At 42.4% G+C, this 26,392-nt stretch overlaps 1 protein-coding gene across 3 annotated transcripts; it reads left to right on the forward strand.

Moving 5' to 3' along the window:
• On the forward strand, nt 1–26,031 carry ubtd1b (ubiquitin domain containing 1b). Of its 3 annotated transcripts, none has more exons than XM_017714327.2 (5): nt 1–431; nt 510–1,143; nt 2,113–2,378; nt 18,151–18,378; nt 24,173–26,031. In XM_017714327.2, the coding sequence occupies exons 3-5, from the start codon at nt 2,294–2,296 to the stop codon at nt 24,556–24,558; spliced, it is 699 nt and encodes a 232-aa protein (XP_017569816.1). In that variant the 5' UTR covers nt 1–431; nt 510–1,143; nt 2,113–2,293; the 3' UTR covers nt 24,559–26,031. The 3 variants fall into 3 exon arrangements, with proteins under 3 accessions (XP_017569816.1, XP_017569818.1, XP_017569817.1); XM_017714329.2 differs by having other exon boundaries at nt 510–874; XM_017714328.2 differs by having other exon boundaries at nt 1–1,143.
• The last annotated feature ends 361 nt before the right edge of the window (nt 26,032–26,392 follow it).

Below are 26,392 nucleotides of genomic sequence, written 5' to 3' on the forward strand. Positions count from 1 at the left end.
ATTTCTATATTGAGTATACTATGTTTAGGCTACAAATTACCATATTCGGGACACAGATTCATACAATGAGTCCACAAAAATACCAGATTAATATAATGAGGCCACAAACTAATATGTTGAGTCAGCAATATACTATTGAAGCCATGAATTCATATATTGAGGCCACAGTTTACTATACTGAGCACACAAATTACTAAATAAAGGCCACGAGTTATTGCCTCAATATATTAATTCGTGGCCACCATATGTCTCCTCTGGGGCTCCGTCCTGCGTCCAATCGCCGAAGGTTTCTCACGTTTCCGTGTGACGTCGCTTGCTGCGCTCTGCGCCTGCGCGAACAGCCACAGTCGTGTAAAGGGGCTCTGACTCTCTGGCAGGCAGAGCGATTCTGACTCTGACTCGGATTCGGAGGCAGAGCTCGACAGTGAAAGGTTTGTGAAGGTCCGAGCCTACAGAACCAGCATGTAGACGCGGCTGTACTGCTATTAATGGTGTTTGTTTTCCCGTAGTCCGGCTCCGGGTCTCTGACTGGACTGGCCAGCTGGAGCAGGACAGCTAAACGAGCTTTAGCTCTGCTGGCGGACCGAGAGAAGCGGAGAAGCGGACTCAGACTGAGCCGGAGAGCTGGTGAACTATGCTGGCCGGACTCTCAGAGGTCGAACCTGTCCGGCTGTTGCGCCTCAGGACGTCGTTTTGGCGGAAACGTTGACGGTTAACGTAGGTTGACCTAGCTAACCCAGCTAGCCTAACATTAGCCTGCCTCGCACCAGAAGTTGAGAAACTGAAACCGAACTCGGTGAAACAGCCGCAGAGTGGCTCAGGATTCAGAACTTAATATCCCTGCTTCTTTTTGGACTCTCGGAGGCATAAAACGGTAAGAAAAGTCGCTGCTACTGGTTGATTTCGCCGCTGTGAACGTTGGACACTTCAGGGAACGACGCTACTCTAACTACAAGTCCGGACTTGCAGACTCGGTCTTGCGTACTCGGAGGCTCGCTAACTTCCCTGAAGTGCCTTCTCGGAGCTAAAACTCCCTAAAGTCGTCTCAAGGTGATCCCGGGAAGAGCTGCTGTACCTTGTGCAGTGTTTATTTGACGGTGAAATACGGGTTTGCAGCTTTACAGGAGCACACTGTGAAAGACGGTGCGTTGTTTACAGTAAACACGCCACACAAAACAGTTTACAGTTACGTACGAGCAGCAGAGTCGCCAGTAAAGTGCTGTAAATTTACAGTAAAATTGTAAAATATTTACTGTGAATATATGCTACTTTACTGGCAACCCTGCTGCCGGAAAACTACTATTTTATTTTATTTTTATTTTATTCTAGCAAATGAGTGCATAAGAGTGAGTTCATAACAAGTAATGAGTAATCAACAATAATATTAGTCCCTAATGAATTCTAACTGTCTAAAGCGCTAAGAATGATTGTATTTTTTCCCTTTGTAAAAAGCTGTTTTCAATGGATGAGTCTGTTTCTGATTGCCTGTATAGTATTTTCTTTTGCGTTTATTGTGAAAGACGGTGCGTTGTTTACAGTAAACGCACCAAACGGTTTACAGTCACTTACTAGCAGTAGAATTGCTAGTAAAGTGTTGTAAATTTACAGTAAAATATTTACTGAAAATATATACTACTTTACTGGCAACACTGCTGCCAGAAAACTACTCCAGTTGTTTTTTTTTTTTTGTTGGGGGGGGGGGGGTATGCATAACAATGAGTGATTAGTGACTATTATTATTGTTGATTAATTGGTTCTAACAGTCTAAACATTTAGTTACCAGCCCTGAGAATGATTGTCTATTTCTGTAGGTGAGTGTGTTTGTTTGCATGTGTTTTATTGTGTATTTATATTATATTTGCATTTACTGTGAAGGATGGCATATTTAGAGAGGTGCATTGTTTACAGTAGCACACCAAACACCAGTAATATTGCAGTAATATGCTGGAGGCAGAGTTGGCAGTAAAGTGCTGTAAATTAACAGTAAAAATGTAAAATATTTGCTGTGAATGTAAACTGCTTGGCTGGCAACCTTGCTGATTGTAAATCGCTGTGTTTTTTTTTTTTTTTTTTTTTTTTTTTTTTCCTGTATTTTCTTTTTTTATGGTGTAGCCAAGGGAGAAAAACGTCACCGCTGCCCTCATTTACCTCATCGAAGCGAAGTTTTTCCTTGTTTGGAGCAGCAGCCGTGTGTTGTTGATAGCCGACACAGTTCTGCGCAGAGCTCCAGCTTCCTGGTGTTGGACGTGATCAATCTCCAGTGAAGAATGAGGCTGGGATTGAACTGACAGCCATGGGAGGATGTGTGGGGAGAGAACGGCAGGAGTCCCGCGGGCAGGGATCGTCTCGAGGGGGAAGGAATCAGAGAAAACGGGGAGGTAAGACGAGTGATTAGTGCTTAAGGAAGGCCTGATTCATTCAAAGGGGAATTATACTGTGTGTGTGTGTGTGTGTGTGTGTGTGTGTGTGTGTGTGTGTGTGTGTGTGTGTGTGTATATGTGTATATATATATATATATATATATATATATATATATATATATATATATATATATATATATATATATATATAGTGTGTGTGTGTGTGTGTGTGTGTGTATATATATATATATATATATATATATATATATATATATATATATATATATATATATATATGACTCAGTTGGTGAGACAGTCATTCAGAGAGTTCTTTACAGTGGTGAAGAACGAGGGGTCACAAATATAGGCATTGTATTTACTATCTGAAACCACTGCACCGAGTTTTATATGGAGTGTTGATGATGGGGAAAATAGTGGAAAATCTGAAATAATATGGATATTCTGGTCTTCTTGGCCAAATAATCATATTATGTAAGTATTTTAGACTGAATAAAACTGAAAAAACATTCTTTTTTTTTTGGTTGAACTGACACCATTTTTACATATCCCCATAAAGTATAACAAAAGTGTGTTATATGAGCCCTCTAATTCAATCATCCTCTTAAAATCCCCCACTTATGACTTACTGAGGCTTGTTCATTAACTACACAGGCTTCTAGCTGAGCTATTCTTAAGCTATAGAAGTGTGTAGTAAAACTAATCCAGGGGTTGACAACATGTGGTTCTTTTACTGTCCTGCAGAATCAGATTAGTAGGTAAAATAATAATAAAATAATCCTTCTTTACAGTAAAATAAAGCTCTGCTGATCGTTCTAAACAGTTTAACAGTAAATGGTCTTAAACGCTGGAGTTAATGTAGAACTGCTCATTCATCCTTTAACCCTGAAGATCAGTGCAGACTGATGGCCACCATAGCAACACAGTCTCGCCCAGCTAGTAGCAACGAAACGGCAAAGAGAGAGATTTAAGACGAGCATTGATAATTTGGAGATGAGTGGACTTAGTGTTTATAATCACTCCAGCTGGTTTCCTGATACGTTTAACCTGCAGTGAGAAACTGACAAACACAAAATCGTGAAGCTGAAAGTTCTCGTTAGAATTCTCCCGTTCCACCTTAAATGGTGCAGCAGTTACCGTCTTGTGCCTCATGCACCATTTATGTGGAACGGGAGAATTCTAACAAGAAGCTGGAGAATGAGAAGCGACTTCAGCCTCGTAAGAAAAAAGCTTCCTGCCAGAGATGCGAGAAAAGCAGCTGAAACTGAAACTCAAAGCAGAGCAAAGTGAGTTTGCATTTTCGTTTATTAGATTTTTAGCCTGTACTGCAGGGAGATGCACTCAAAAGAGGCCCTGAATATCCTGCTGTAACTCCCATTAGGATGAAGCAATCTGAACCAAAAAAATAAACTACATACATTGACGTGTGTGTTATTGACTGCATTACATGCGATGCTGGAAGTGGTCTCCGTTTTCTGTCAGACACATGAATGGAGATCTAAACCGATATATTGACCGTCTTTGATGCATCAAACCGGCTCCTCTGTTCGAGTTTATGAACCTTTGTAAGGTCAGAGTTTATATATACTGGAGGGACTTCCTCAGTTTGTGAAGTACCAGTGCATTTTTCATGCCATTTGCATGAACCGGCCCTGGCTTTCTGAATGCTGCTCAGCCTGAATGATCACTCTGCAGTTTCATTGAGTGTTGCCTTATTGACAGTAATAAAGCTCATCTGTTTGGGTCCAGCTGTATATCAAGGCCGTTCTCATTGGAGGCAGCAGGGTAACAAGTCAGATTTGCAAATGTGTTGCCTTTCGGGCGAAGCGGTGAAAGCTGCGAGTTGTATTACCTAAAGCCGTTCAAAAGAAATCAGTCAGTCAATCAATCAACCTTCATTTAACCTCTGAGAACATTGAGGGTGATCCTCATGTACAGTGTTGCCGAGTAAATACAGTGAAAAGGGATTTATTATGAACATATCAAATAATAAAAGTTACTTTAATAATAAAAATCTGTCAAATCACGTGTAAATATTAAACACTAAATAATACATAAAAATACAAAAAAAAGAAAATGTGAAACAGTAATTAAAGCTTAACTAAAATGCGAAAGAAGATAAATAAAACAAGAGGAGAAGATCAAAAAGGAAACTAAAACGAAATAAAATTAGAAAATAATAAAATAATTAAAATAAGAATATGAATAATAATAAAAAATGGAGAGAAATAAGATATAATAAAATAGCTAAAATAATGGAAATAAGACAATAATAGTAAAAATCAGGTAAAACAGTGTGAGGCAGAGTGGAGGTGGTTATAGAGTAAGAGTTTAAAGTGACTGTAAAGTGAGCCAGTGAGCTGAGGTGTAGTGGTTCCTGTAGTGAGGGTCCAGTTGGCTGGTGCTGTAACTAAAAGCCAATTTTCCCAGTTCAGTAAAAACGATTGACACCTGGCATGTGATCCTACCACCGGAGCGAGTCTGATTTTTTTAATGATGTAGTTGTCGTTTTTAATCTGTTGTGTGTTTGTTAACTCCAACGGTGCTGCTGTGTCTGATCCACTCACAGCAGCGCAACACACACTAAGGCCCAATCCCATTTCACCACTCAGCTCTACCCCAATGTTTTCCGTGTTAACGTCTAGGGGTCGGGTGAAGTGTTGGGGCTACATGACCCTCCAAAAAGGGAGTTATTAGGAAAAAAGAAAATCCAGTAAGATGGAGAACAAGAGAGCAAAGAAACCCACAAATGTGAGAATTTTCTCTGTTAAAAAATTACGATAACCATGGTATGATCTTAGTTTAGTGTTATTTCAATGTATTATGGTCCTTTTCTCTATGACAAGTATAATAAATCACTAGTAGTGCTGATGTCTCAGGAGCTAAATGTCCCGTTCTACCTTAAATAGTCCAATAGTTACACTCTGGTGCCTCAGCCATTAGTACTGCTGCTCTATTTATGGTGGAACGGGAAAATCTGAACGAGAATCTGGAGAATATCTGACTTCAGCTTCATATCACTGAAGAATTAGGAGTGGGTGATAATGAATAATTGCCCCCCTCTTTGAAGGCAAGTGATGCCCTCAATGTAACTAAAGCCCAGCAGTGAGGAGCTGAACTTTACCCTCCTCTGCTGTCACTGCAGACGGGCAGGGTCGCCTACAGTGCAGCGCTAGTAGCTGTTAATGAAGTGATGCTCTTTTTATTTGAGGGTCCCGTTTCAGAGGGAAGATCTCAACCACTGCCCTGTAACTCAGCTCTAAGGGATGAGGAAGCACCCGAAAATAAGGGGTAGGTGATGAAATGAGAAATCGGACTGGGCCCTAACACACCACCACCAAGTCAGTGTTACTGCAGTACTGAAAATGACTGAGAATTCTGAGGGCAGAAACTATACAGTCAGTGGAGCTGATAAAAGGGACAGTGAGTGTAGAAACGAGGTGGATTTAATGACGTGGCCAGTGTGTGAGGAACCCAAAGAAAACATTCTAGCACTTCGACTGTTTTAAGAGCGGCATCTGGGTTGAAAGGATTTGAGTTGTAATGCCAGTGAGGAGCGGATACCGCGTCTCTGTCTGGGTCCAGCTCAGCAGAATAAACCCCATCAGTGTTCCTGTTCCTGCACCACAAAACCATCTTCACATTCCATTATAACTTGTAAGTCGTACTATGTTAGTGCGATTGTGCCTAGAGCAGAGTTCTAGATAAATATCTCCTCGTCAGAAACGTGTTTAGACGTGTTTTTTCCTCTTCGCAACCACGTTTGTACTCTCTGTAAGGGGGACTATTTGGATTATTTGCATGCCCTTTTATTTGCGTGCAGCAAAGTTGGTTAATGTGCCTGTTTAGAGAGAGTTTCAGTGAAGGGAACACTGGATTCAGCAAAGTACGGTGAAGTTTAACTATTAAAACTGTTTAAAAAAATGATAAAATCATAGACAAAGACTGTACTATTCCACTTTCTTAGGATGAATGATTGCCCTGTTCTTAAATATAGGTCTGCAGGATTTGATTTTAATGAGGATATTAATGTTACTTACGATTAAAGCCTGTGAGCGTTTTCTATAGAAAACCACATTTAGTATTTTTATATTACAGTTTATGTACTATTTAAGCAGTAGAACCCAAGAGGGAGTGTATTTCCGCGAAATAACATCACGGTGTGATTTGATGGCCGTAGATCATCACAATCATGATGTTATTGGCGATAACACACTCCTCAAGTGTTCTTCTGCTTTAATACAGCAGTTAAATACAGTAAGAAATGAATAAACTGGGCCATGAACACGGCGTTTAATATGTTTTAATGTTCAGTTCCTTCCTCCAAATTATAGTTCCTTAACAAGCAGCTTGTTGCTACATCAGAGTAACGAGTTCCGCTCACTCGCTGCACAGCCGGCAGTTTGTTCTCTAGATCCTTACACTAAATTCCCAAACTGTCGTCACCACTGAGCAGCTTTTCTTCTGTCACAGCTGCCGACTGAACAGCTAAACAACCTGGAACCAGCCAGAAATTAACCTAATACCATTCACCAAACTTTTCTGATCTTCAGAGTCTGACCAAGTCAGAGCCATTAAACTGACCCAATATCAGGTTCAGCTCAGTTTGGTCAGTTTTTCCAGATCAGAATTAATGTTGTTTTGTTCCAGCCAGTCTGTAAAGCTTCTTACAACCCGTTTAGTTTGGCGAATGGTGTAAAACTACATTCACATTACAAGCCTCGTTGCTCAAATACGATCTCTCCGACATGACAGTTCACACTCATTTAGGTCAGTGACTCAAATCTGTCATTAATGTGATGAACCAGCCGGAAATGAAACCTCATGAGCTCATCCTACTCAGTAGCGTCACGTAACTGAATCGTTGCATCATCATCACAAACTAATGAGCAGAATGAGCTTCGCTGAGAAGATCATTAACACTGATCAGCTCTCAGCTTCATTGGTGAGATGAGCTGCTTTTCCACGGTTTACAGGCTTTAACGTCTTTAACGTTTGGCACTGCTGCCATGGTAATGCTGAATGATGGTCACATGCAGCGGAAAAAAAGCATGAATTCCGGTCTGATTCACATCACATTTACAGCATTTAGCAGACGCTCTTATCCAGAGCAACTTACAAGAAGTGCAGGTCAATGTAGAGAAAATATCTTTGCTAGCTACCAATAGCTTAGAGAGTCCTGAGCTCAGGTCCTGCTAGAAACAAAATGTCACTGCAGACACAGAGAGAAAAAGGAAGAGTTGAACGCAGAACTCTGTGCCATTCAATGCAATAAAATTACAATAAAATACAATACAATAAACTACAATACACAGGGCAATACAATAAAATATATATATGTGCAGCTTATAATTCAGTGCTCATTTAAGTGCTGTGTAAAGAGATGCGTCTTCAGTCTACGTTTGAAGACAGCAAGACACTCTGCTGTTCGGACAGCCAGTGGGAGTTCATTCCACCACTTGGGTGCCAGTACAGAGAACATTCTTGGTGCCTTGAAGGATGGCGGGTCAAGCCGAGCTGTACTCGAAGGGCTCGTGGTACAGTTCGAGATTTCACCATTGCCATCAAGTAGGTAGGGGCTGGTCCATTTTTGGCTTTGAAGGTAAGCATTAGGCGTTTTAAATCTGATGCTTGCAGCTACAGGGAGCCAGTGAACATCACATTAAGGTACCATGGCCATGAATCGGATATGCATTCGATCTAGGACCACATATGAAAGCGACTCGGTCGGATTTGAAGAGATCAGATTTGTGTCCACACAGCCCTGAAAACATCAGATCTGAGTCACATTAGGGCAGGAAATCGGATTTGTGCCACTTCAGCCTGGTAAAGTGAACGTAGGCTTAGTGTTTCATCATGAATTCAACTTTTAGTATTTAGTGTATTAAGCTGTAGAATAAAATCAGCATGGGGTCTGTTCTCTGAACAGGTGTTCCTGCATCATCGTGATGCCGTGACATGTCGACTCCGTTTCATAGTGTCTGTGTTCAGTTTGTGTGAGTGAACGTACTCGTGGTGTTCGGCCGTGTGACACATGATGGCCGTCGGTTCAGCCCAGATGGAATGCTGTGCATTCGCTAATGAGAGCTGATACTGGAGTAGTTGGCAGCCAACACCCTCAGAACGCTGCACCGCCCGGTTATCTTCAGCCACAGCGCGGCGTCTTCAGCGGGAGATAAGACTGTCTGCTGCTATGTCGCCACGGCAGGCTGATGATATAGTCCAGCCTATAAATCTGCAGCGTAATGCCCACTTCCTGCCTCTCTCCACACAGCAGCCAAGTCTGAAGAAGCTCAGATGTTCGTAGATGCTTATGAGACCACAGATCCTCTTATGGTGCTGAGCAATATTAATATTTTAATATTTTACAAATATTTCACCCCAGCAGGATGTTTAGGTCAGCGTTAAGAGTTAATGAACTGGCTTTAGAGTTAAAACCACTAAATTTGATGAGTTTGCGTTAGTACAGTTAATGAGTCCATTAATAATAGGTTAGCATTAAAGTTAATGAAGCCATTAATTAATTAATAAAATGAATGTTAGCATTAAGTAGTTCATAAAGATAATGAGTCAGCATTAATAATGTTAATAAACCCATGCATTAATGAAGTTGGAAATAGTAAAGGTATAGTAACATTAATAAAGTGAATATTAATATTAATGAGGGTAAAAAGTTGTCCTTAATAAAGACACTGAACTGACGTTAATAGCGTTAATTAACTTGTGCATTGATGAAGTGAATATTAGAATTTATAAAGTTAACATTAATAAAGTGAAAGTTAGTATTAATGCTAATAGCTCGTATTAATAAACTAGTATTAATGAGGTGAATAAGGTAGAATTCATAAAGGTAAGTTAATAAAGAGTATTCCTAGGTTAAAGTTAATGAAAGTAATAGTCGGTGTAAATAATGCTGATGAACTTGTACATTTTTACAGTAACAGTACTACGACTAATAATAATAATAATTATTATTATTATTATTATTACCTTTTTTTTTTTTACCAGAAAAGAAACTCTGAGATTTAAAAGCTCTGAAGCCAGTATTCATGATAGTTTAGGGGGGCATTAGTGCACGTGGCATGGGTGACGAGCTCATCTGTGAAGGCGCCATTAATGCTGATATATGATGATATATACATGTTTTGGCAGCATATGCTGGTGTCCAGACGACATTTTTTTCAGGGAAGGCCTTGATTGTTTCAGCAAATGATGTAAAACCACGTCCCGCATGTATTACAGCAGCATTGCTCCATATTAAGAGTCCAGAGGCTAAACTGAACTGCTTGCAGTCCAGACCGGTCAGCACTGAAAACATTTGCAACATTATGAAATGAAAAATACGACAAAGTAGACTCTGAAACTGATGAGCAGCTGAAATCCTGTATCAAACAAGAACAGAAAATATTTCACTTTCTAAATTATGATTTGTCTTTGTAGTTTTTTCCTTCAAAAATATGGTTTACATGATTTGCAAATCATTAAATTAAATTTTTCTTATCATGGCGTCCCAACTTATTTGGCAATGAGGTTGTATTTTTATGGATTTCAAGTTGTCCTGTAACTAATCTGAAGCTGGCAGTGAATATCACAGTTCACTGTCAGTTCCTGGATATCATCAGTAAAGAGTTCTGAGTAGAATTAAAAGCTCAGGAGCAAAAACAGGAGCAGGAACAGGCTCCGGAGCAGGAACAGGCTCAGGAGCAGGAACAGGCTCAGGAGCAGGAACGCTGCTTTTATGGATGTCACTGTGGATATAATCCACATTATTTATAGATACAGAGCTAAAATCTTTCAAACTGAAAAGCAGCATCTCGCACCGTCACTATCACTGCATATACTGATACTGTACATCTCCCACACTCTTAATGAAAATGGTTCTTTAGTAAAGTCAGTGGTTCTGCCTGGTCTCCGTTTTGTCTCCACTCCTCGTCATCATTCAACATCAACACCAAAACAAAAAAATTGTGTCTTTAAAAGATTTTTTTTTAAAAATCCTCAAAAAAGATCTACCCTCTAAGAAAAAATGGTTGTTCAATGGTTCTTGAGTAAATAAAATGCTCCTGTATGTAGTCATGAACATGCAAAGAACCATTTTAATGCTCAGTGGTGAAATGGTTCTTCAGATTGATGGAGAATGTGTTGTATATGGTTTTCCATAGAACCTTTTGAAAGTGGTTCAGAAAGGGTTCTGCTACTGTGATTGTCTAGGTTGTAACAGTGGAAGAACCCTGTAAGTTGCTGTGTAGAACCATACATGATATGTTCTCCATCAGTCTGAAGAACCATTTTACCATTAAGCATGCCGATGGTTCTTTGAGTGTTCATGGTTCTATATAGAACCCCTGTCTTAGCTAAAGAACCATCTTTCTTGAGACAGTGGCGCTACATAGAACCATAAACACTCCAAGAACCATTTACATGCTTAATTGGCTCTCTGCATGCTTCTACATAGAACCCTTTGAGACTGGTTAAGAAAGGGTTCTACTGTTGTGACAATGTGAAGCTTGTAACATCCCCCCGTTTTGGTCCTGTATAGAACCATATAAAACACATTCTCAATCGGTCTGAATTGCCATTTCACCATTAAGCATGTAGATGGTTCTTTGAGTGTTCATGGTTCTATGTAGAACCACTGTTTTTGCCAAGGAACCCTTGAAGAACCGTCTTTTTTCAGGAGTGCAGCACTATCTGACTGTAGTCTGCGCTGGAGTGAGGCCTGAAGAGGCTGCCTGGATCGCAGCTGCTTATTTGAGACTAAAGATCTCCGTGTGGTTTTGGCTCCGTGCTGAACGGAGAACGCTGTCGAAATAACCGGGTGTGGGGACGCCGTGAAGGAGGAGTTCTGTTCTGCTCAGTTGTTTGGCCCCTCAGAGGAGCCTTATGGTGAACCGCGAGTATGTTCCTCCTTTGTTGTGTCTTTATAGGCATCAGAGGAGACGCTGCCCTGTGATCGGCTCATTATATCCTCACTGGCTGTAACATTCCGCAGCAGTAGAACCCGAGTGCCTATAAAACAGGCTGGAGTTAAAGTCTCCACCCAGACACACTTAGAACATGGACTGAACTGCTCTCTTAAACAACATGGTTCTTCATGGCAAAGAAAATGCTTCTACATAGAACCATGGACCCTTCGCACGAGTAAAGGCTCCCTTTCATTATCATCCACAGAATGTGCTGTAGATGGTTCTATGTAGAACCTTTTTGAAAAGGGTTCTGTATAGCACCCAAAAGGCTTCTGCTATTGTGATGATGTCAAGCTTGTAACAATGGAAGAACCCTTTTGGGTGATATATAGAACCCCTTTCAGAAAGGTTCTACATAGAACCATGACCTCTCGAAGAACCCTTTAATCATGTAAAGTGAATGTTCATGGTTCTTTAAAGAACCGTTTTCTTTACTGAAGAACCCTTCAAGAACCATCTTTTTTATTTTATTTAAAGTGTGCATGTCAAGTGTGTAACAATAGAAGAACCCTTTCAGGTGCTATATAGAACCCTGTTCATAAAGGTTCTATATAGAACCATCTACAGCATGTTTTCCATCATGGGTCATAAAGAACCATTTCATTATACAAACAACCCTTAAATCATGTAGAGCGTTCTTTGAGTGTCCATGGTTCTTAATAGAACTGTTTACTGAAGACTCTTAAAGAACCATCCTTTTAAAAGTGTAGGCCTGGGTGATATCTGAACATAATTAGCACCGGATGTTCTACGCTCTTAAAAAAAAGAAGGTTCTTTAATAAAGACGGGAGTTCTAGAACCTTGAACACTGAAATAACCATTTGCATGCTTTAAGGGTTAATGGCATGGTGAAATGGTTCTTCCGATTGATGGAGAATGTGTTTTATATGGTTCTATGTAGCAACAAAACCGTTTGCATGCCATAATCCTTTTTGGTGCAGTCTTAAGGAGTAAACCTTTTGATCATGCCATTAACCCTTTAAGCATGTAAATGTTTTTTTTTTTTAGTGTTCATGGTTCTATTTAGAACCATTATCTGTGCTAAAGAACCCTTAAAGAACTGTCTTTTTTTAAGAGCGTAGTTAAAAAGGTGTGATTATTGATTAGAGCCTCATTATATTGATATTCTTTTAGTCCAAAATGTTCATGTACTGTGTCTGCTGCGTCCTCACACCTCTGCCTCTCACCTGCCTCAGCGCAGCACTGCGCCGCGAGTCAGAGCGAGTGAAAGGACAGCCGAGCAAATCCTCCAGCGTGTCCTGATTATGTGCTGCACCTAAGCCGCCCACACTATAAATAATTTGTTTGGATGAAAGGTGACCTTTTTAAACCCTCAGTAACAGCCAGTCGTCCCTCTGTGCTGCTCACGAGTCGGAGGGCCTCAGAGACTCTCCAGAAACCCCCCAATATTCATATTCTTGCCATATTGTGGCTCTTTAAATCTGCTTCTTTTGAATATGAGGTTCCGCCATATGTTTACCTGACTGAGCTTTGCATTTTGATCAGGAGCTTGAGCTTATCAGTTCACATGCAAACGGGTGGGAATGCTAGTTGTTGTTTAACCCGAGGTCAGGTGAGGCAGAGTGCTCATTGCATTAAAAAAATGGATTCTGACAGGGCAATTCCACCGATTTTTCAAAATGTATTATGTTCTAGAGAGACTCTACTTTCTTTACTGTGATGGTGATGGGAGCCAGGGGTCGCCGTGACTACAACACAGATTTAGACATTTTATTTACCATCCAGAACCACCAGAGAACCTACAGAAGTGGGCAAGATAGCAAATATGTAAAATCATGATACTTTAAGAAGTCATATGGTACATTATATACCATGTAATACCAGGTTTAAACATACCATCAAATGGAATAGTAAGAACCTATGCAGGTAAACTGGACTAATTATGCTCGCTTTAGATACAAGCATGCGAATAGAAAAGTACTGGCATCATATCATCAGTACGCTCAGATAAGCATCATTTTGTGGCATAGTTTATCACATTAACAATAGGTTGTCATATTGCCCAACCCCAGTGAACCCATACGTGTCTTTTGCATTTTTATGCATGATGTTATTGATGGGAAGATAGTGATAAATCTGAAATAATATTTTTGTTTTTGCCTAGCAACGCCCTGCAAGTACCTCTCCATCATGAAACAGCGTCTCAGACATCAGGCAGTGAATTCAGAATCATTTCATGTACGAACTTTCTGTGAGGGTCTTTTAGAGGGGGACATCTGGTACCTATCACCACCACTATGAACAGTTCTGACTCTAGTACCGGAGCGTTTCACACCAAACCGCTCTGAACTGCTTTATTTACATCTAAACCATCTAATTATGCAGGAGTACATATAAGGGTCATTCTACAGAAACAGCCACTTTCCTGTCTCTATAGGAGTCACTGGTGTTACTGATCCTCACTGGTGTTCCACATAGTAAAGGAAACACCAGAGACGTTTTTAATGAACAATGTGTTTTACAGAACGGCTGCTACAGAACATCAAACCACACGCTGTCAGTCATGGAACATCCGCTAAATTAATTATATATTTTCACAATGACCTCAGAATAAAGCTGTTCACACCAATGACGTCAGCTAAAAGCTTCATATGAAATCATGAGCTGAATGAGAAATCTCTGAGAACTGAAAGACACAGTGGACTCACCATAAGCTTTTCTTCATAGACCCTCAAAAAACGGGTCAAAGGAAGTCGAGTGATGTCACTGTGTGACTTTTATTTCAAAATAAGAGATCTTTAGTTACGCTGTAACACCAGTGACACGACTCCTGGGAACTTTCATTATATATTTTATTATATTTTTTTGGCATTTTGTTTTCTTTGTCATTTAAGTCATATGTTCCATTGTCATGTAGATATTATTGCAGTTAAAATTGCAGAAAAACATTTTTACGTTTTTTTATTCAAAATATGGCCTCAGCTTTTACATGACTGTGAGGACGAGATCTGTGGTGGTTGGATTCTGTATGAATGATTTATAAACCAATATTGATAAATTGAGGCGCAAAAAGACATGTTGTTAAAATAACATTGTTTTATTTAAAATTGTAACTCCCACGTGTTTGTGTAATATATCTGTAAATGCTAGGGACATAAAAGTGGACGTTTCTGTAGAAAGACCCACATATTCCACTCACTCTTTTCAGGATTTTTATGACTCTATATTTTGGTCTAGTTTCTTGTCCTCTAGTCTGTATGTCTCGTACACAAGGCTGTTTTTGTGGCCAACACACAATCCTAAAGAGAGCCACATTACTCATTATATAGGATCTTACCTGTTGTGTTGGGCTCAACATGGGTTGTTTACTGTAAACAGGGCCTCTGTTGTCTCCTCACGGAGCAGCGTCTGGCCGTGAATTTGTCAGGCCTTATTGCCTGTAAGCGCTATTGTTTGTAAGATGCTGATTGCAGACATATTGTTGACCATAAATGTGCAGTTAAAGTGGGAGAGTCCTCAGTGTGGTCAAATAAACAGCGCACCCACGAGACTCACTGTGTGAGCCGATGCCATTCTTAACATCACGCACTGCCGAGATGACACTGTAGGTCTGGAATTCAGATCCGTCTCGGCCCTTATTGTGCAAAGATGCAGGTATTGCAAAATAGCACTGCAGTGTTTCTTCAGCTTTGTTATGCTCTTTTCTGCAACTGCATATAAGCTCTTTAGCAATTTCCTTATAACGGTTTGTCTTGAGCTCGAAAGTCCTGCTTGAAAGTCCTTCCTCACTGTTGCTATTAGACTGTTCAACTAGCACTGCTCCCATTAACCAGGCAACACCTATGAAACCACTATCGTTACCATAAAAACCACCTGTCAACACCCTAGCAACCTCTTGGTACAAGATAAGAAAAGAGAACCCTTTATTAGTCCCACAACGTTGAAATTCTAAACAGCGACACCATCGCAAACAGCTAGTGACCCCTATGCAACCACTACTGATACCATAGCAACACCGTAGCAACCACCTAGGATACTACAGCAACAGCCTGACAATACCCTAGCAACAAGTTGGAACACCATCGCAACCAGATAGCAACACTTTAGTAACCACCTGGGGTGCCTTAGCAACCACCTAACAACGCTTGTGCAACAACCATCAATACCACAGCAACCATGTAGGATACTATAGCAACCACCCAACAATACCTTACCAACCTCTTAGAACAAAATAAGATGACCCATTATTAGTCCCGCAACAGGAAAATTCTCAACACCAACACTGTCACAACCAGCTACCAGCACCATAGTAACGACCTGGGTTACCATAGCAACCACATAGCAACAGCCTGTGTTACGATAGCATCCACTTAACAGCACCTTAGAAACCACCTAAAAAGTCAAACGTCTGGCAGCCTCCTAGAAACCAGCTGGGCTTTGTTTCAGCCGCACAGTTGCTCTTATTATCATGTTTATTATTTAATGCTGATCATAACCCCTTTAAGTCTTCGGGACCACCAATGGTTCCAGAACGCGCTTTGTCATGTTCTTCATAACTGTCATATTTCATAAGCTACGTTCAGAACCTGGGTGTCGTATGAGGCTGTAACTCTTTTTTTTTTTTTTTTTTTTTTTTTTTCCCAGTCAAATAGATGATGTCATTTTAAAGCCTTATAATAAAAGAAGCTGAACTCAGTTTGTTTTTCTACTGAAAGTCGAGCCATTTTTCCCCAAATCTGGGCTATAAACTATAAACAGACGGCGTCTCTTCAGTGATCTGCTCTGTAAACATTACTTTTATAAAATAACACAAAGAAAGTCTGAGAATTTTGGCTTTCGGCAGTAAATTGTAAGCATATAGTGATACATGTAGATTATAAAATACATGTTCTGTTAATCTGAAGGGCTTTAGGAAAAAAAAATGTACATTTTTTTTCATGCTGTTGCTGAATAATTTCCCTTATGATTTGGTCATGAAAATTCAGATGGACAAACCAAAATATACCCTGGAGAATAAGAGACTAAACCAGTTTCTGACTGAAAGGCTGAATATGTGAGAGTTGGAGTTAATGCTCTCTTGGTTTGATGGAGATTTTGTGAAGGACGTGATGTTTGTCATGGCAGCTCTGGTGTAAACTGAGTACTAAAGTGTTCCACTGGGAACAAGCAAAGTTTCAGTTTAAGATTTATTTACAGCTTAGTTCCAAGTTTAAGTTTAGTAAAAACTGGCTTTAAACTCAGGATCACAAATGAGCTCCTTTACTATACTGATCTGTAGGCCTCTGTTCATAAACATAAACCAGCCCAAACTAATTTACTATAAAATGAAATGGTGTTTGTAAAAATTCAGTAAAAAGCAGCGTCAGTCATGACTGCATATGTGGACATATTTCTATATTGTGCTCTATTTACACAAAGTTAAGTTGGTTCATCATTTATGTTGAACAGACTCTCCCAAAATTTTATGCTGCTGTGCTGATGTTGAATTGTGTGCTGCACTGGGTCAGTATGACCAACAGGTCAAAACAAGCTCAAAACAAAGTGACCGCTGTGCCCTGATTGGTGCTCTTGCTTTGCGCTTCTTTTGTTTTGACACATTACGTTTTAATACACACAGAAACCAAAAGGAACGACAGATTTCTTGAAATGTAGTGGAGGAAAAAGGAAGATATTAGACTTTGAAATGTTGTGGAGTGAAAGTAAAAAGTCGCCCAATAATGGAAAAACTTCAGTACGAAGTTTTACACGAAAAAAATACTTAAGTACAGAAACTAATTACATATATTGAGTTACTGTCCACCACTGTCATCAACAAGAGAAGAGAAACAACTGGGCAGTTTTAAAACTACTACTGAAAACGTGTAAAAACATGTGAAAGTTTTTCCGTTACGCAAGGCTGCTGTATGCACACACAGAGCAAACAAAAATGTATGTTTTTGTTCCTTTTACTTTACTTTTCCAATGAAGACTGCTTGACTTGCTCATGACTCATTATGTTGAAGGGGAATTTTCCATCTCGATACAGGAGTTATTGCATATGAAGTGATGTGCGTACATGTAGTTTTTCAAAAATATTTGTACAATTAAATCACTGCGCAATAAACAGAGCATTTCAGAGCGGTTTGGTGTGAAACTCTCTGTTCTAAATTAACTTAGTCAGAACTGTTCACAGTGGTGGTGATAGGAACCAGACGTCCCCCTCTAAAGCTCCTCACAGACGTTCTTACATGAAATGGTTATGAATTCACTGCCTGATGACTGAGACGCTGTTTTGTTTAGAGAACTTGAACTCCATTCATGGTGGAGGGAGACATGCAGGGAGCTGTGTGGCAAAATAGTCCCCAAAGAAAACTTATTATTCCAGATTTTCCACTGTTTTCCATCAACATTCCATATAAACTCAGAAGACTTATGTATGTTCTCTGGTGGTTCTGGATGGTAAATAAAATGTATTTGTGTTCTAGTCATGGCGACGCCTGGTTCCTATCACCACCACTGTAAAGCCATCTGAACCATTTCATACCAACTGCTCTGGATCCCACTGTTTACATCTTAACCACTGAACTATAGAGGTTTTGGAAATTTGGCGGAATTCCCCTTTAAGAGCAAGTCAACTACATAGCAGCCAGAGTAATGCTAATGGATCTCTTAAATCTAAACACTTGTGGGCGTATCAAAAACCCATGTATGCCCATGTTTTTTTCAGTGATTGGACTATGCAGAAATTCTTTAAAAAATGGCGGAATTCCCCTTTTGAGAACAGCCCTGATTATTCATAAATGAATGTGCTGCTCTGTGTTCACCATTATGTTAAACTCGACTCTCTAATTCTTTCGTTCCCCCAGCCCGTAACGAACCCTTGAAGAAGGACAGGCCCCGGTGGAAGAGTGACTACCCCATGACGGAGGGTCAGCTCCGCAGTAAGAGGGATGAGTTCTGGGACACCGCTCCTGCGTTTGAAGGCCGGAAGGAGATTTGGGATGCCCTGAAAGCGGCTGCTGTCGCGCTGGAGTGCAATGACCATGATCTGGCTCAGGCTATAGTAGATGGAGCCAGTATCACACTGCCACACGGTGAGAGGAGCTGCACAAACATCCTTCTGTTTCTGTAGATTGATATTTAAGCAGTAGTACCTGAGAGGCAGCGTTTTATCGCGAAATAACATCATGGCTGTGACTTGGTTACTGTAGAGTTATTGGCAATATACACTCCATGAGTGTTCTACTGCTTTAATACAACAGTTAAATACAGTAAGAAATTAATAAACTGGGCCGTGAAGGCGGCGTTTAATGTTTTAGTTCCTTCCTCCAAATTATAGCTCCTAAACAAGCAGCTTGTTGCTACGTCAGAGTAACGAGCTCTGCCCACTCACTGCACAGCCGGCAGTTCGTTCTCCAGCTCCTTACACTAAATTCCCAAACTGTCGTCACCACTGAGCAGCTTTTCAGTTGGCAGCGGTGACCCAAGATCAGCTAAAAAAAACTGGAATTAGCCTGAATTGAACCCAATACAGTCGGATCAAATCAGACCATATAACTGACCCAATATCAAGTTCAGCTGAGTTTGGTCAGTTTTTTTCCAAGATCAGTATTAATGTTGTTTTGTTCCAGCTCGTTTAGTTTGGCGAATGGTATTGGGTTCATTTCTGGCTGATTCCAGGTTGTTTAGCTGTTCTTCTGTCACAGCTGCGACTGAAAAGCTACTCAGTGGGGACAACAGTTTGGGAATTTATTGTCGTCTCATTTTCAGAGTCAGACCGAATTGGCTGTCGGTCAAATGTGATCTTAAAAGTGTCCATTTTCTGTTTGTGGCAAAGTAAGAAGTAAGAATGTTCAAATGGCTTGAGTGTTTGAGGTTTGTGTGCTTGAAGGACCCTAGGAGCTATGTTGTCTGGAGCAAAAGCTCCTGGTAGGGTCTCCCATGGCAAACTGGTCCTAGGTGACAGGCCAGACAAAGTGTGATCCATAACCACCCCTATGAGGACAACAAAGCAGGACTTGTGTACCCTGCCCGGATCAGGGTTACCGGGGCCCCACCCTGGAGCCAGGCCTGGGGGAGGGGCTCGCCAGCGAGGGTCTGGTGGCCAGGCATTCACTCATGGTGCCCGGCCGGGCCCAGCCCGAAGGAGCCACATGAGTCCCCCCTCCCATCGACCCACCACCGATGGGAGGGGCAGTAGTAGGGGTGCGGTGCATTGTGGATCGGGCAGTGTCCGAAGGCGTGGGCCTTGGCGTTCTGATCCTCGGTTCCTGAAACTGGCTTTTGGAACTTGGAACGTTACCTCACTGGCGGGAAGGAGCGCGAGGTTGAGAGATACCGGCTAGATGTAGTCGGGCTCACCTCAACACACAGCTTGGGCTCTGGGTCCAATCTCCTTGAGAGGGGCTGGACTTTTTTCTTTTCTGGAGTTGCCCATGGTGAGAGGCAGGTGTGGGCTTTCTCATAGCCCCGACTCGACTTGGCGCCTGTATGTTGGGGTTTTCCCCGGTGGACGAGAGGGTAGCTTCCCTATGCCTTCGGGTTGGGGAACGGGTCCTGACTGTTGTCTGTGCTTATGCACCGAACAGCAGTTCAGAATACCCAGCCTTCATAGAGTCCTTGGAAGGGGTGCTTGAAAGTGCTCCTCCTGGAGACTCGATTGTCCTACTGGGGGACTTCAACGCTCACGTGGGCAACGACAGTAAGACCTGGAGGGGTGTGATTGGGAGGAATGGCCTCTCTGATCTGAACCCGAGTGGTGTTCAGTTTTTGGACTTCTGTGCAAACCACAGTTTGTCCATAACGAACACCATGTTTGAACACAAGGATGTCCATAAGTGCACATGGCACCAGGACACCCTAGGCCGCAGTTCAATGATTGACTTTGTAGTTGTGTCAGCGGACTTGCGGCCATGTGTACTGGACACTCGGGTAAAGAGAGGAGCTGAGCTGTCAACTGATCACCACCTGGTGGTGAGTTGGATCAGGTGGTGGGGGAAGATGCCAGTCAGACCAGGCAAACCCAAACGTATAGTGAGGGTTTGCTGGGAACGTCTGGCAGAAGAACCTGTCAGATTGATCTTCAACTCACACCTCCGTCAGAACTTTGACCAGATATCGGGGGAGGTGGGGGACATTGACTCAGAATGGGCCATGTTCCGCTCCTCCATTGTTTAAGCGGCTGACTGTAGCTGTGGTCGCAAGGTAGTTGGTGCCTGTTGGGGCGGTAATCCTCGAACCCGGTGGTGGACACCCCAGGTGAGAGATGCCGTCAAGCTGAAGAAGGAGTCCTACCGGACATGGTTGGCCTGTAGGACACCAGAGGCAGCTGGCAGGTATCGACAGGCCAAGCGATCTGCGGCTTCAGTCGTTGCCAAGGCAAAAACCCGGGTGTGGGAAGAGTTCGGTGAGGCCTTGGAAAGTGACTTTTTAAGATTCTGGCAAACCGTCAGGCGACTCAGAAGGGGAAAGCAGTGTGCCACTAGCACTGTATATAGTGGAGATGGTGTGCTGCTGACTTCGACTGAAGACATCATTGGGCGGTGGAAGGAATACTTTGAGGACCTTCTCAATCCCACCAACACGTTATCCAGTGAGGAGGCAGAGTCTGGGGACACGGGAATAGGCTTGTCCATTACTGAGGCCGAAGTCGCTAAGGTAGTTAAAAAGCTCCTTGGCGGCAGGGCTGCAGGGGTGGATGAGATCCGTCCCGAGTTCCTCAAGGCTCTGGATGTTGTGGGGCTGTCTTGGCTGACACGCCTTTTCAACATTGCGTGGACATCGGGGGTGGTGCCACTGGATTGGCAGACTGGGGTGGTGGTGCCTCTTTTTAAAAAGGGGGACCGGAGGGTGTGTTCCAACTACAGGGGAATCACACTCCTCAGCCTCCCTGGTAAGGTCTATGCAAGGGTACTGGAGAAGAGAGTCCGGCTTATAGTCGAACCCCGGATTCAGGAGGAGCAGTGCGGGTTCCGCCCTGGTCGTGGAACACTGGACCAACTCTTTACCCTCTCCAGGATTCTGGAGGGTTCATGGGAGTTTGCCCAACCAGTCCACATGTGCTTTGTGGATTTGGAGAAGGCATTCAACTGTGTTCCCCGGGGTATTCTGTGAGAGGTGCTTCGGGAGTACGGGGTACATGGCTCTTTGCTACGAGCCATTCAGGCCCTGCACAAACAAAGCAGGAGTTTGGTTCGCATGGCCGGCAGTAAGTCAGACTTTTTCCCAGTGAGAGTTGGACTCCGTCAGGGCTGCCCTTTGTCACCGATTCTATTCATAATTTTTATGGATAGAATTTCTAGGCGCAGTCAGGGGATGGAGGGTGTCCGGTTTGGTGACCTCAGGGTCACATCGCTCCTGTTTGCAGATGATGTGGTCCTATTGGGGACATCAGGCCGTGAACTTCAGCTTTCACTGGATCGGTTTGCAGCCGAGTGTGAAGCAGCCGGGATGAGGATCAGTACCTCCAAATCCGAGGCCATGGTTCTCACGCGGGAAAGGGTGGAGAGCCCTCTCTGGGTCGGGGATGAGCTCTTGCTTCAAGTGGAGGAGTTTAAGTATCTCGGGGTCTTGTTCACGAGTGATGGTACAAGGGAACGGGAGATTGACAGGCGGATTGGTGCTGGGTCAGCAGTGATGCGGGCTCTTTACCGGTCTGTTGTGGTAAAGAAAGAGCTGAGCCATAAGGCAAGGCTCTCGATTTACTGGTCGATCTACGTTCCCACCCTCACCTATGGTCATGAGCTTTGGGTAATGACCGAAAGAACGAGATCGCAAATACAAGCCGCTGAAATGAGTTTCCTCCGCAGGGTGTCTGGACTCTCCCTTAGAGATAGGGTGAGAAGTTCGGTCATCCGGGAGGGACTTGGAGTAGAGCCGCTGCTTCTTCACGTCGAGAGGAGCCAGTTGAGGTGGTTCGGGCATCTTGTTAGGATGCCTCCTGGACGCCGCCCTTGGGAGGACCCAGGACACGCTGGCGTGACTATATCGCCCAGCTGGCCTGGGAGCGCCTCGGAATCCCTCCCAGGGAGCTAGTGGAAGTGGCTGGGGAAAGGGAGGTCTGGGCTTCATTGCTCAGGATGCTGCCCCCGCGACCTGAACCCCGGAGAAGCGGAAGATGATGGATGGATGGATGGATGGATGGATGGATGGATGGATGGGCTTGAGTGTCTCCTACAGCTGGCAAAGCCATTGCTTAGCAACGGTGTCTCAGTGGAGTGATACAGCATTCGTGAAAAATGGTTCTCAGCCAATCAGCTTGCGTGGCCGGAACTGTTGTATATTAGAATAGTGAGAGTTTTGTGGGTTAAAGAGCAGTTTGGTTCAGTTTCTGTATTAAATTTCTCTTTGAAATCACATAATCTGTAATGATCTAAATGCATTGAAACAAGCATTTCTCTGGAAAATAGTGGTTCTAAACTTCCAATACACAACTAGTTCTGGGTAATATGACGATATTTTATCATTATCTTAATGCATTGTGTCACATTGGCTCTTATTCTTCCAAGTTCCATGCGGTCAGATCTGACTGTAAAATGAACGACTCATATTTCACCAACAGTCTGGTACACATTTAAAGGTCGTTAATTCAAGGGTTCTTTGGTAAAGAAAATGGTTCTATATAGAACTGTGAACATTCAAAGAACCCTTTGCATGGTTGAATGGTTCTTTTTTGCTGTGAAAGTGTTCTTCACATAAATGCAAAATGTACTGTATATGGTTCTATGTAGAAGCTTTTTGAAAATGGTTCTATTTAGCACCCAAAAGAGTTCTTCTGTTGATACAAACTTAACATTGAAACAATAGAAGAACCCTTTCTGAAAAGCTTCTATATAGAACCATCTACAGCACATTTATCAATCTGAAGAACCCTTTAATCATGCAAAGGGTTGTTTGAGTGTTTATCGTTCTATGTAGCACCATTTTTTTTTTTTTACTAAAGAACTCTTAAAGTACCATATTTTAGAGTGTAAATTTGAGCAGAAACCTGAAAAAAAAAAAACATGATTTGCAGTTGACTAACCAAAACTATAATCAATATCTTCTGTAATACTACTAGTAATAATAAAATATTAGAAATTAATAATAATACTGAACTCACAAGCTGCTGAATGCTACTGGCTTCCTATTAAAAAAATGAATGAATTAGGCCATGCTTCATGTAAATTATATGTAAATGAGGTTCCAGTAGGCTGGTGCTTGATTTCATGCACCGAAGCCGATTCATTCCACTCCTTTCCTCATCATCATCACTTTTATTTATAAAGTGCATTTCCCATGTTCAAGGACACTTTACAATCACACACTCCATGGTTCCCCATGCCAGTGGACAGGATTTCACTGACCACAGTCCAGAAAGAGTCCTTAGCTGCAGGGAAAGTCTTCAAGGCCAAAAACGTCCTCAACCATGAAGAGGTAGCGTTTTCCTGCAGCCGAATGCCACCAATCCAGGCAGCCTCATAGCCGCAATGCAGCGCCGCCCAAGCAGCTGGCCCAGGCTGCAATGTAGCTTCGATCAGGTCCCGGTCCAAAGAGCCTTATAGCTGCAATACAGCACACAGACAGAAACCCACACAGTGCTATACCAGTGCTATTTCCTCGTCGTACTAAAGCAGCTCGTAAGTCATTAAAGGCGCTCAAATCTCACACCTTGCTCTTTTTCTAAACAGCTCTGATGAGCTGTGTAATAAGCTATAACAATATAAGCTATAACAATATAAACTATAACAAAAGCTATGATAGGGCCCAGTATGTGTTTCTGTGTGTGTTGACTAACTGCGTGTTTTATTAAAAACAGAACGTAGTTAGTTGTGTGTTTTCTTTCAATTGTCTCTCTAGTCTCTAGTGCACTATCTGCACAAAGCTCAGATCTTCATATCTCACCTACAGGGTCTCTGACTGAGTGCTATGACGAGCTCGGCAACCGTTACCAGCTGCCCGTCTACTGCCTGGCTCCACCCGTCAACCTGATCACCGAGCGCTGCGATGAGGACCCGGTGGAGAATGCGGAACCTCAGACGGCCTCCAAGAAGGAGTTCCAGCTGAAGGTCCGCCTCTCTACGGGCAAAGACCTGCGGCTGAACGCCAGCATGGCCGACCCCATCGGCCTGCTGAAGAAGCAGCTCCAGGCCCAGGAGGGCATCGAAGTGGCCCACCAGCGTTGGTTCTTCTCAGGCAAGCTCCTCACGGACAAGACGCGCCTGCAGGACACCAAAATCCAGAAGGACTTCGTCATCCAGGTCATCGTGAACCAGCCGACGCCACCCAACCACTAAAACGAGCCAGACTCTGAGCTCCGGACCAAATCGAAATAGCTGTGGACGTTTCTTGCACAAGATGTGTGGCTGTTTTTTTTATTTCTATTTTTCTCCTCATTTTTTAAAGAAATAAAAAAGACATTGCAGGGGATTTCCACCAAAGTTGCACCATAATTCACATGGTTCAGTGTGGTTCAGATGGTTCAGATGTCTTTACAGTGGTGGTGATAGGAACCAGGGGTCGCCATGACTACAACACAGATATAGGCATTTTATTTACCATCAAGAACCACCAGAGAACCTACACGAGTCTTCGGCGTTTATATGGAATGTTGACGATGGTGTTTTATCTTTTTACTGCGTGAAACTTTCTGTGCTTTTAGAGGTGGACGTCTGGTTCCTATCACCACCACTGTGAGACATTTTGACCCTGGAGCAGAGAATTTCAAACCAAACCGCTCTGAATGACTTTCTTCACGTCTCTACAGTTGAATTATGCAGAAAATCTGAAAAATCAGTGGAATTCCCCTTTTAACAAGAAACAAAGCAATGCTGCATTTATTGCTTGTCAAACAGTCTCATTAGAGAAATGACGTTGCTGGTTTCTGATTAAAAACAGTGAGCTGGCTCTTTCACTAGTGTGAACTCTCAGTAGAACCCAGTGAAAGTGAATCCGCCACCTGGAAAGCCCCGCTGACGAAAAAATCGCCCTAATGAAAAGCTTTTTAAGTGCCAATATGAGGAACAGCTTCGGAAGGAAAAAGCACATAATCTCTTGACTATGCATCGTCTGGAAAAGCCTAATGTTTGGAGGATCAGGGCGACCCGTACCTCAGCGGTCCTGCTCCGGAATGGATCTCAAGGGGTTTTGATTATTGTTTTTTCTTTCTATTAATTCTTTAAGAACATGATAATCTCCCGTGAGCTTCATTTGCACACTTGAATATACGTACAAGCTTCTATACGTATTGTGCGCCTTTATAGGAGAGACGACTTCTCAGCTGATTGTTGTTTCTTGATGTATGTTTTGAGGTCTGTCTGTCCAGCATTTTCAACATGCCATCTGTCTCTTTGTAGCGGCTGGACCCACAAAGATATTGTCGTCTTGGTCGACAGATCGTCCCACTTGTGTAATACCTGAAATTCTGTGTTAACACAGAATTTCACAACTTGACTATGCAATTTACGTTTGGGTCGTATTTCAGTTTTAGTGCCCTCAGTCTGTGTAGATGCCTCCACTGTCCTTACTGACCTCACAGAAGTGGTTCATTGTGGGTGACGGACGACGAAGCAGGCCTACTGTACTTCCAGGTTTGAATCCGATCCAGAACACTCAATAAAAGGAAGATCTGCGTAAGGGTTCCTTGCGGCTCAGTCTGACAAATCTTGGGTTAAGCGTTCTAGATTTATGATCTTGTCTTGTACGTTTGGCTGCCTCCCAGTGGACTTTTACCACTGTAGCAGGATAAAATAAAGATTTTCCTTCATTTATATAATGTTCCAAGCTGTCTTTTTGTTAAAGCGCAATTCCACCAAATTAAAAAAATATCAGCAACGTTTAATGCGTAGATGTAGACAGAGATACTTGGCAACTCTGTTTTCTTTACAGTGGTGGTGATGGGAACCAGGGGTCGCCATGACTACAACACAAATATAGACATTTTATTTACCAGAACCACCAGAGAACCTACATAAGTCTACTGAGTTTATATGGAATATTGATGATGGAAAATAGTAGGAACTTTCTGTGAGGGAGCTTTTAGAGGGGGACGTCTGGTTCCTATCACCACCACTGTGAATAGGGCTGACTTGGTAAGTTTATATAGAACTGAGCATTTCACACCAAACCACT

Source organism: Pygocentrus nattereri, chromosome 13, assembly GCF_015220715.1.
Source record: "Pygocentrus nattereri isolate fPygNat1 chromosome 13, fPygNat1.pri, whole genome shotgun sequence".
In the NCBI taxonomy this organism is placed as follows: domain Eukaryota; kingdom Metazoa; phylum Chordata; class Actinopteri; order Characiformes; family Serrasalmidae; genus Pygocentrus; species Pygocentrus nattereri.

Excerpts from the sequence above, each read along its gene's own strand:
- ubtd1b (XM_017714328.2), top strand. The coding sequence starts at position 2,294 with ATGGGAGGATGTGTGGGGAGAGAACGGCAGGAGTCCCGCGGGCAGGGA. Across the intron at positions 2,379-18,150 it reads GAATCAGAGAAAACGGGGAG|CCCGTAACGAACCCTTGAAG; the intron begins GTAAGACGAGTG and ends TCGTTCCCCCAG. Across the intron at positions 18,379-24,172 it reads CAGTATCACACTGCCACACG|GGTCTCTGACTGAGTGCTAT; the intron begins GTGAGAGGAGCT and ends TCTCACCTACAG.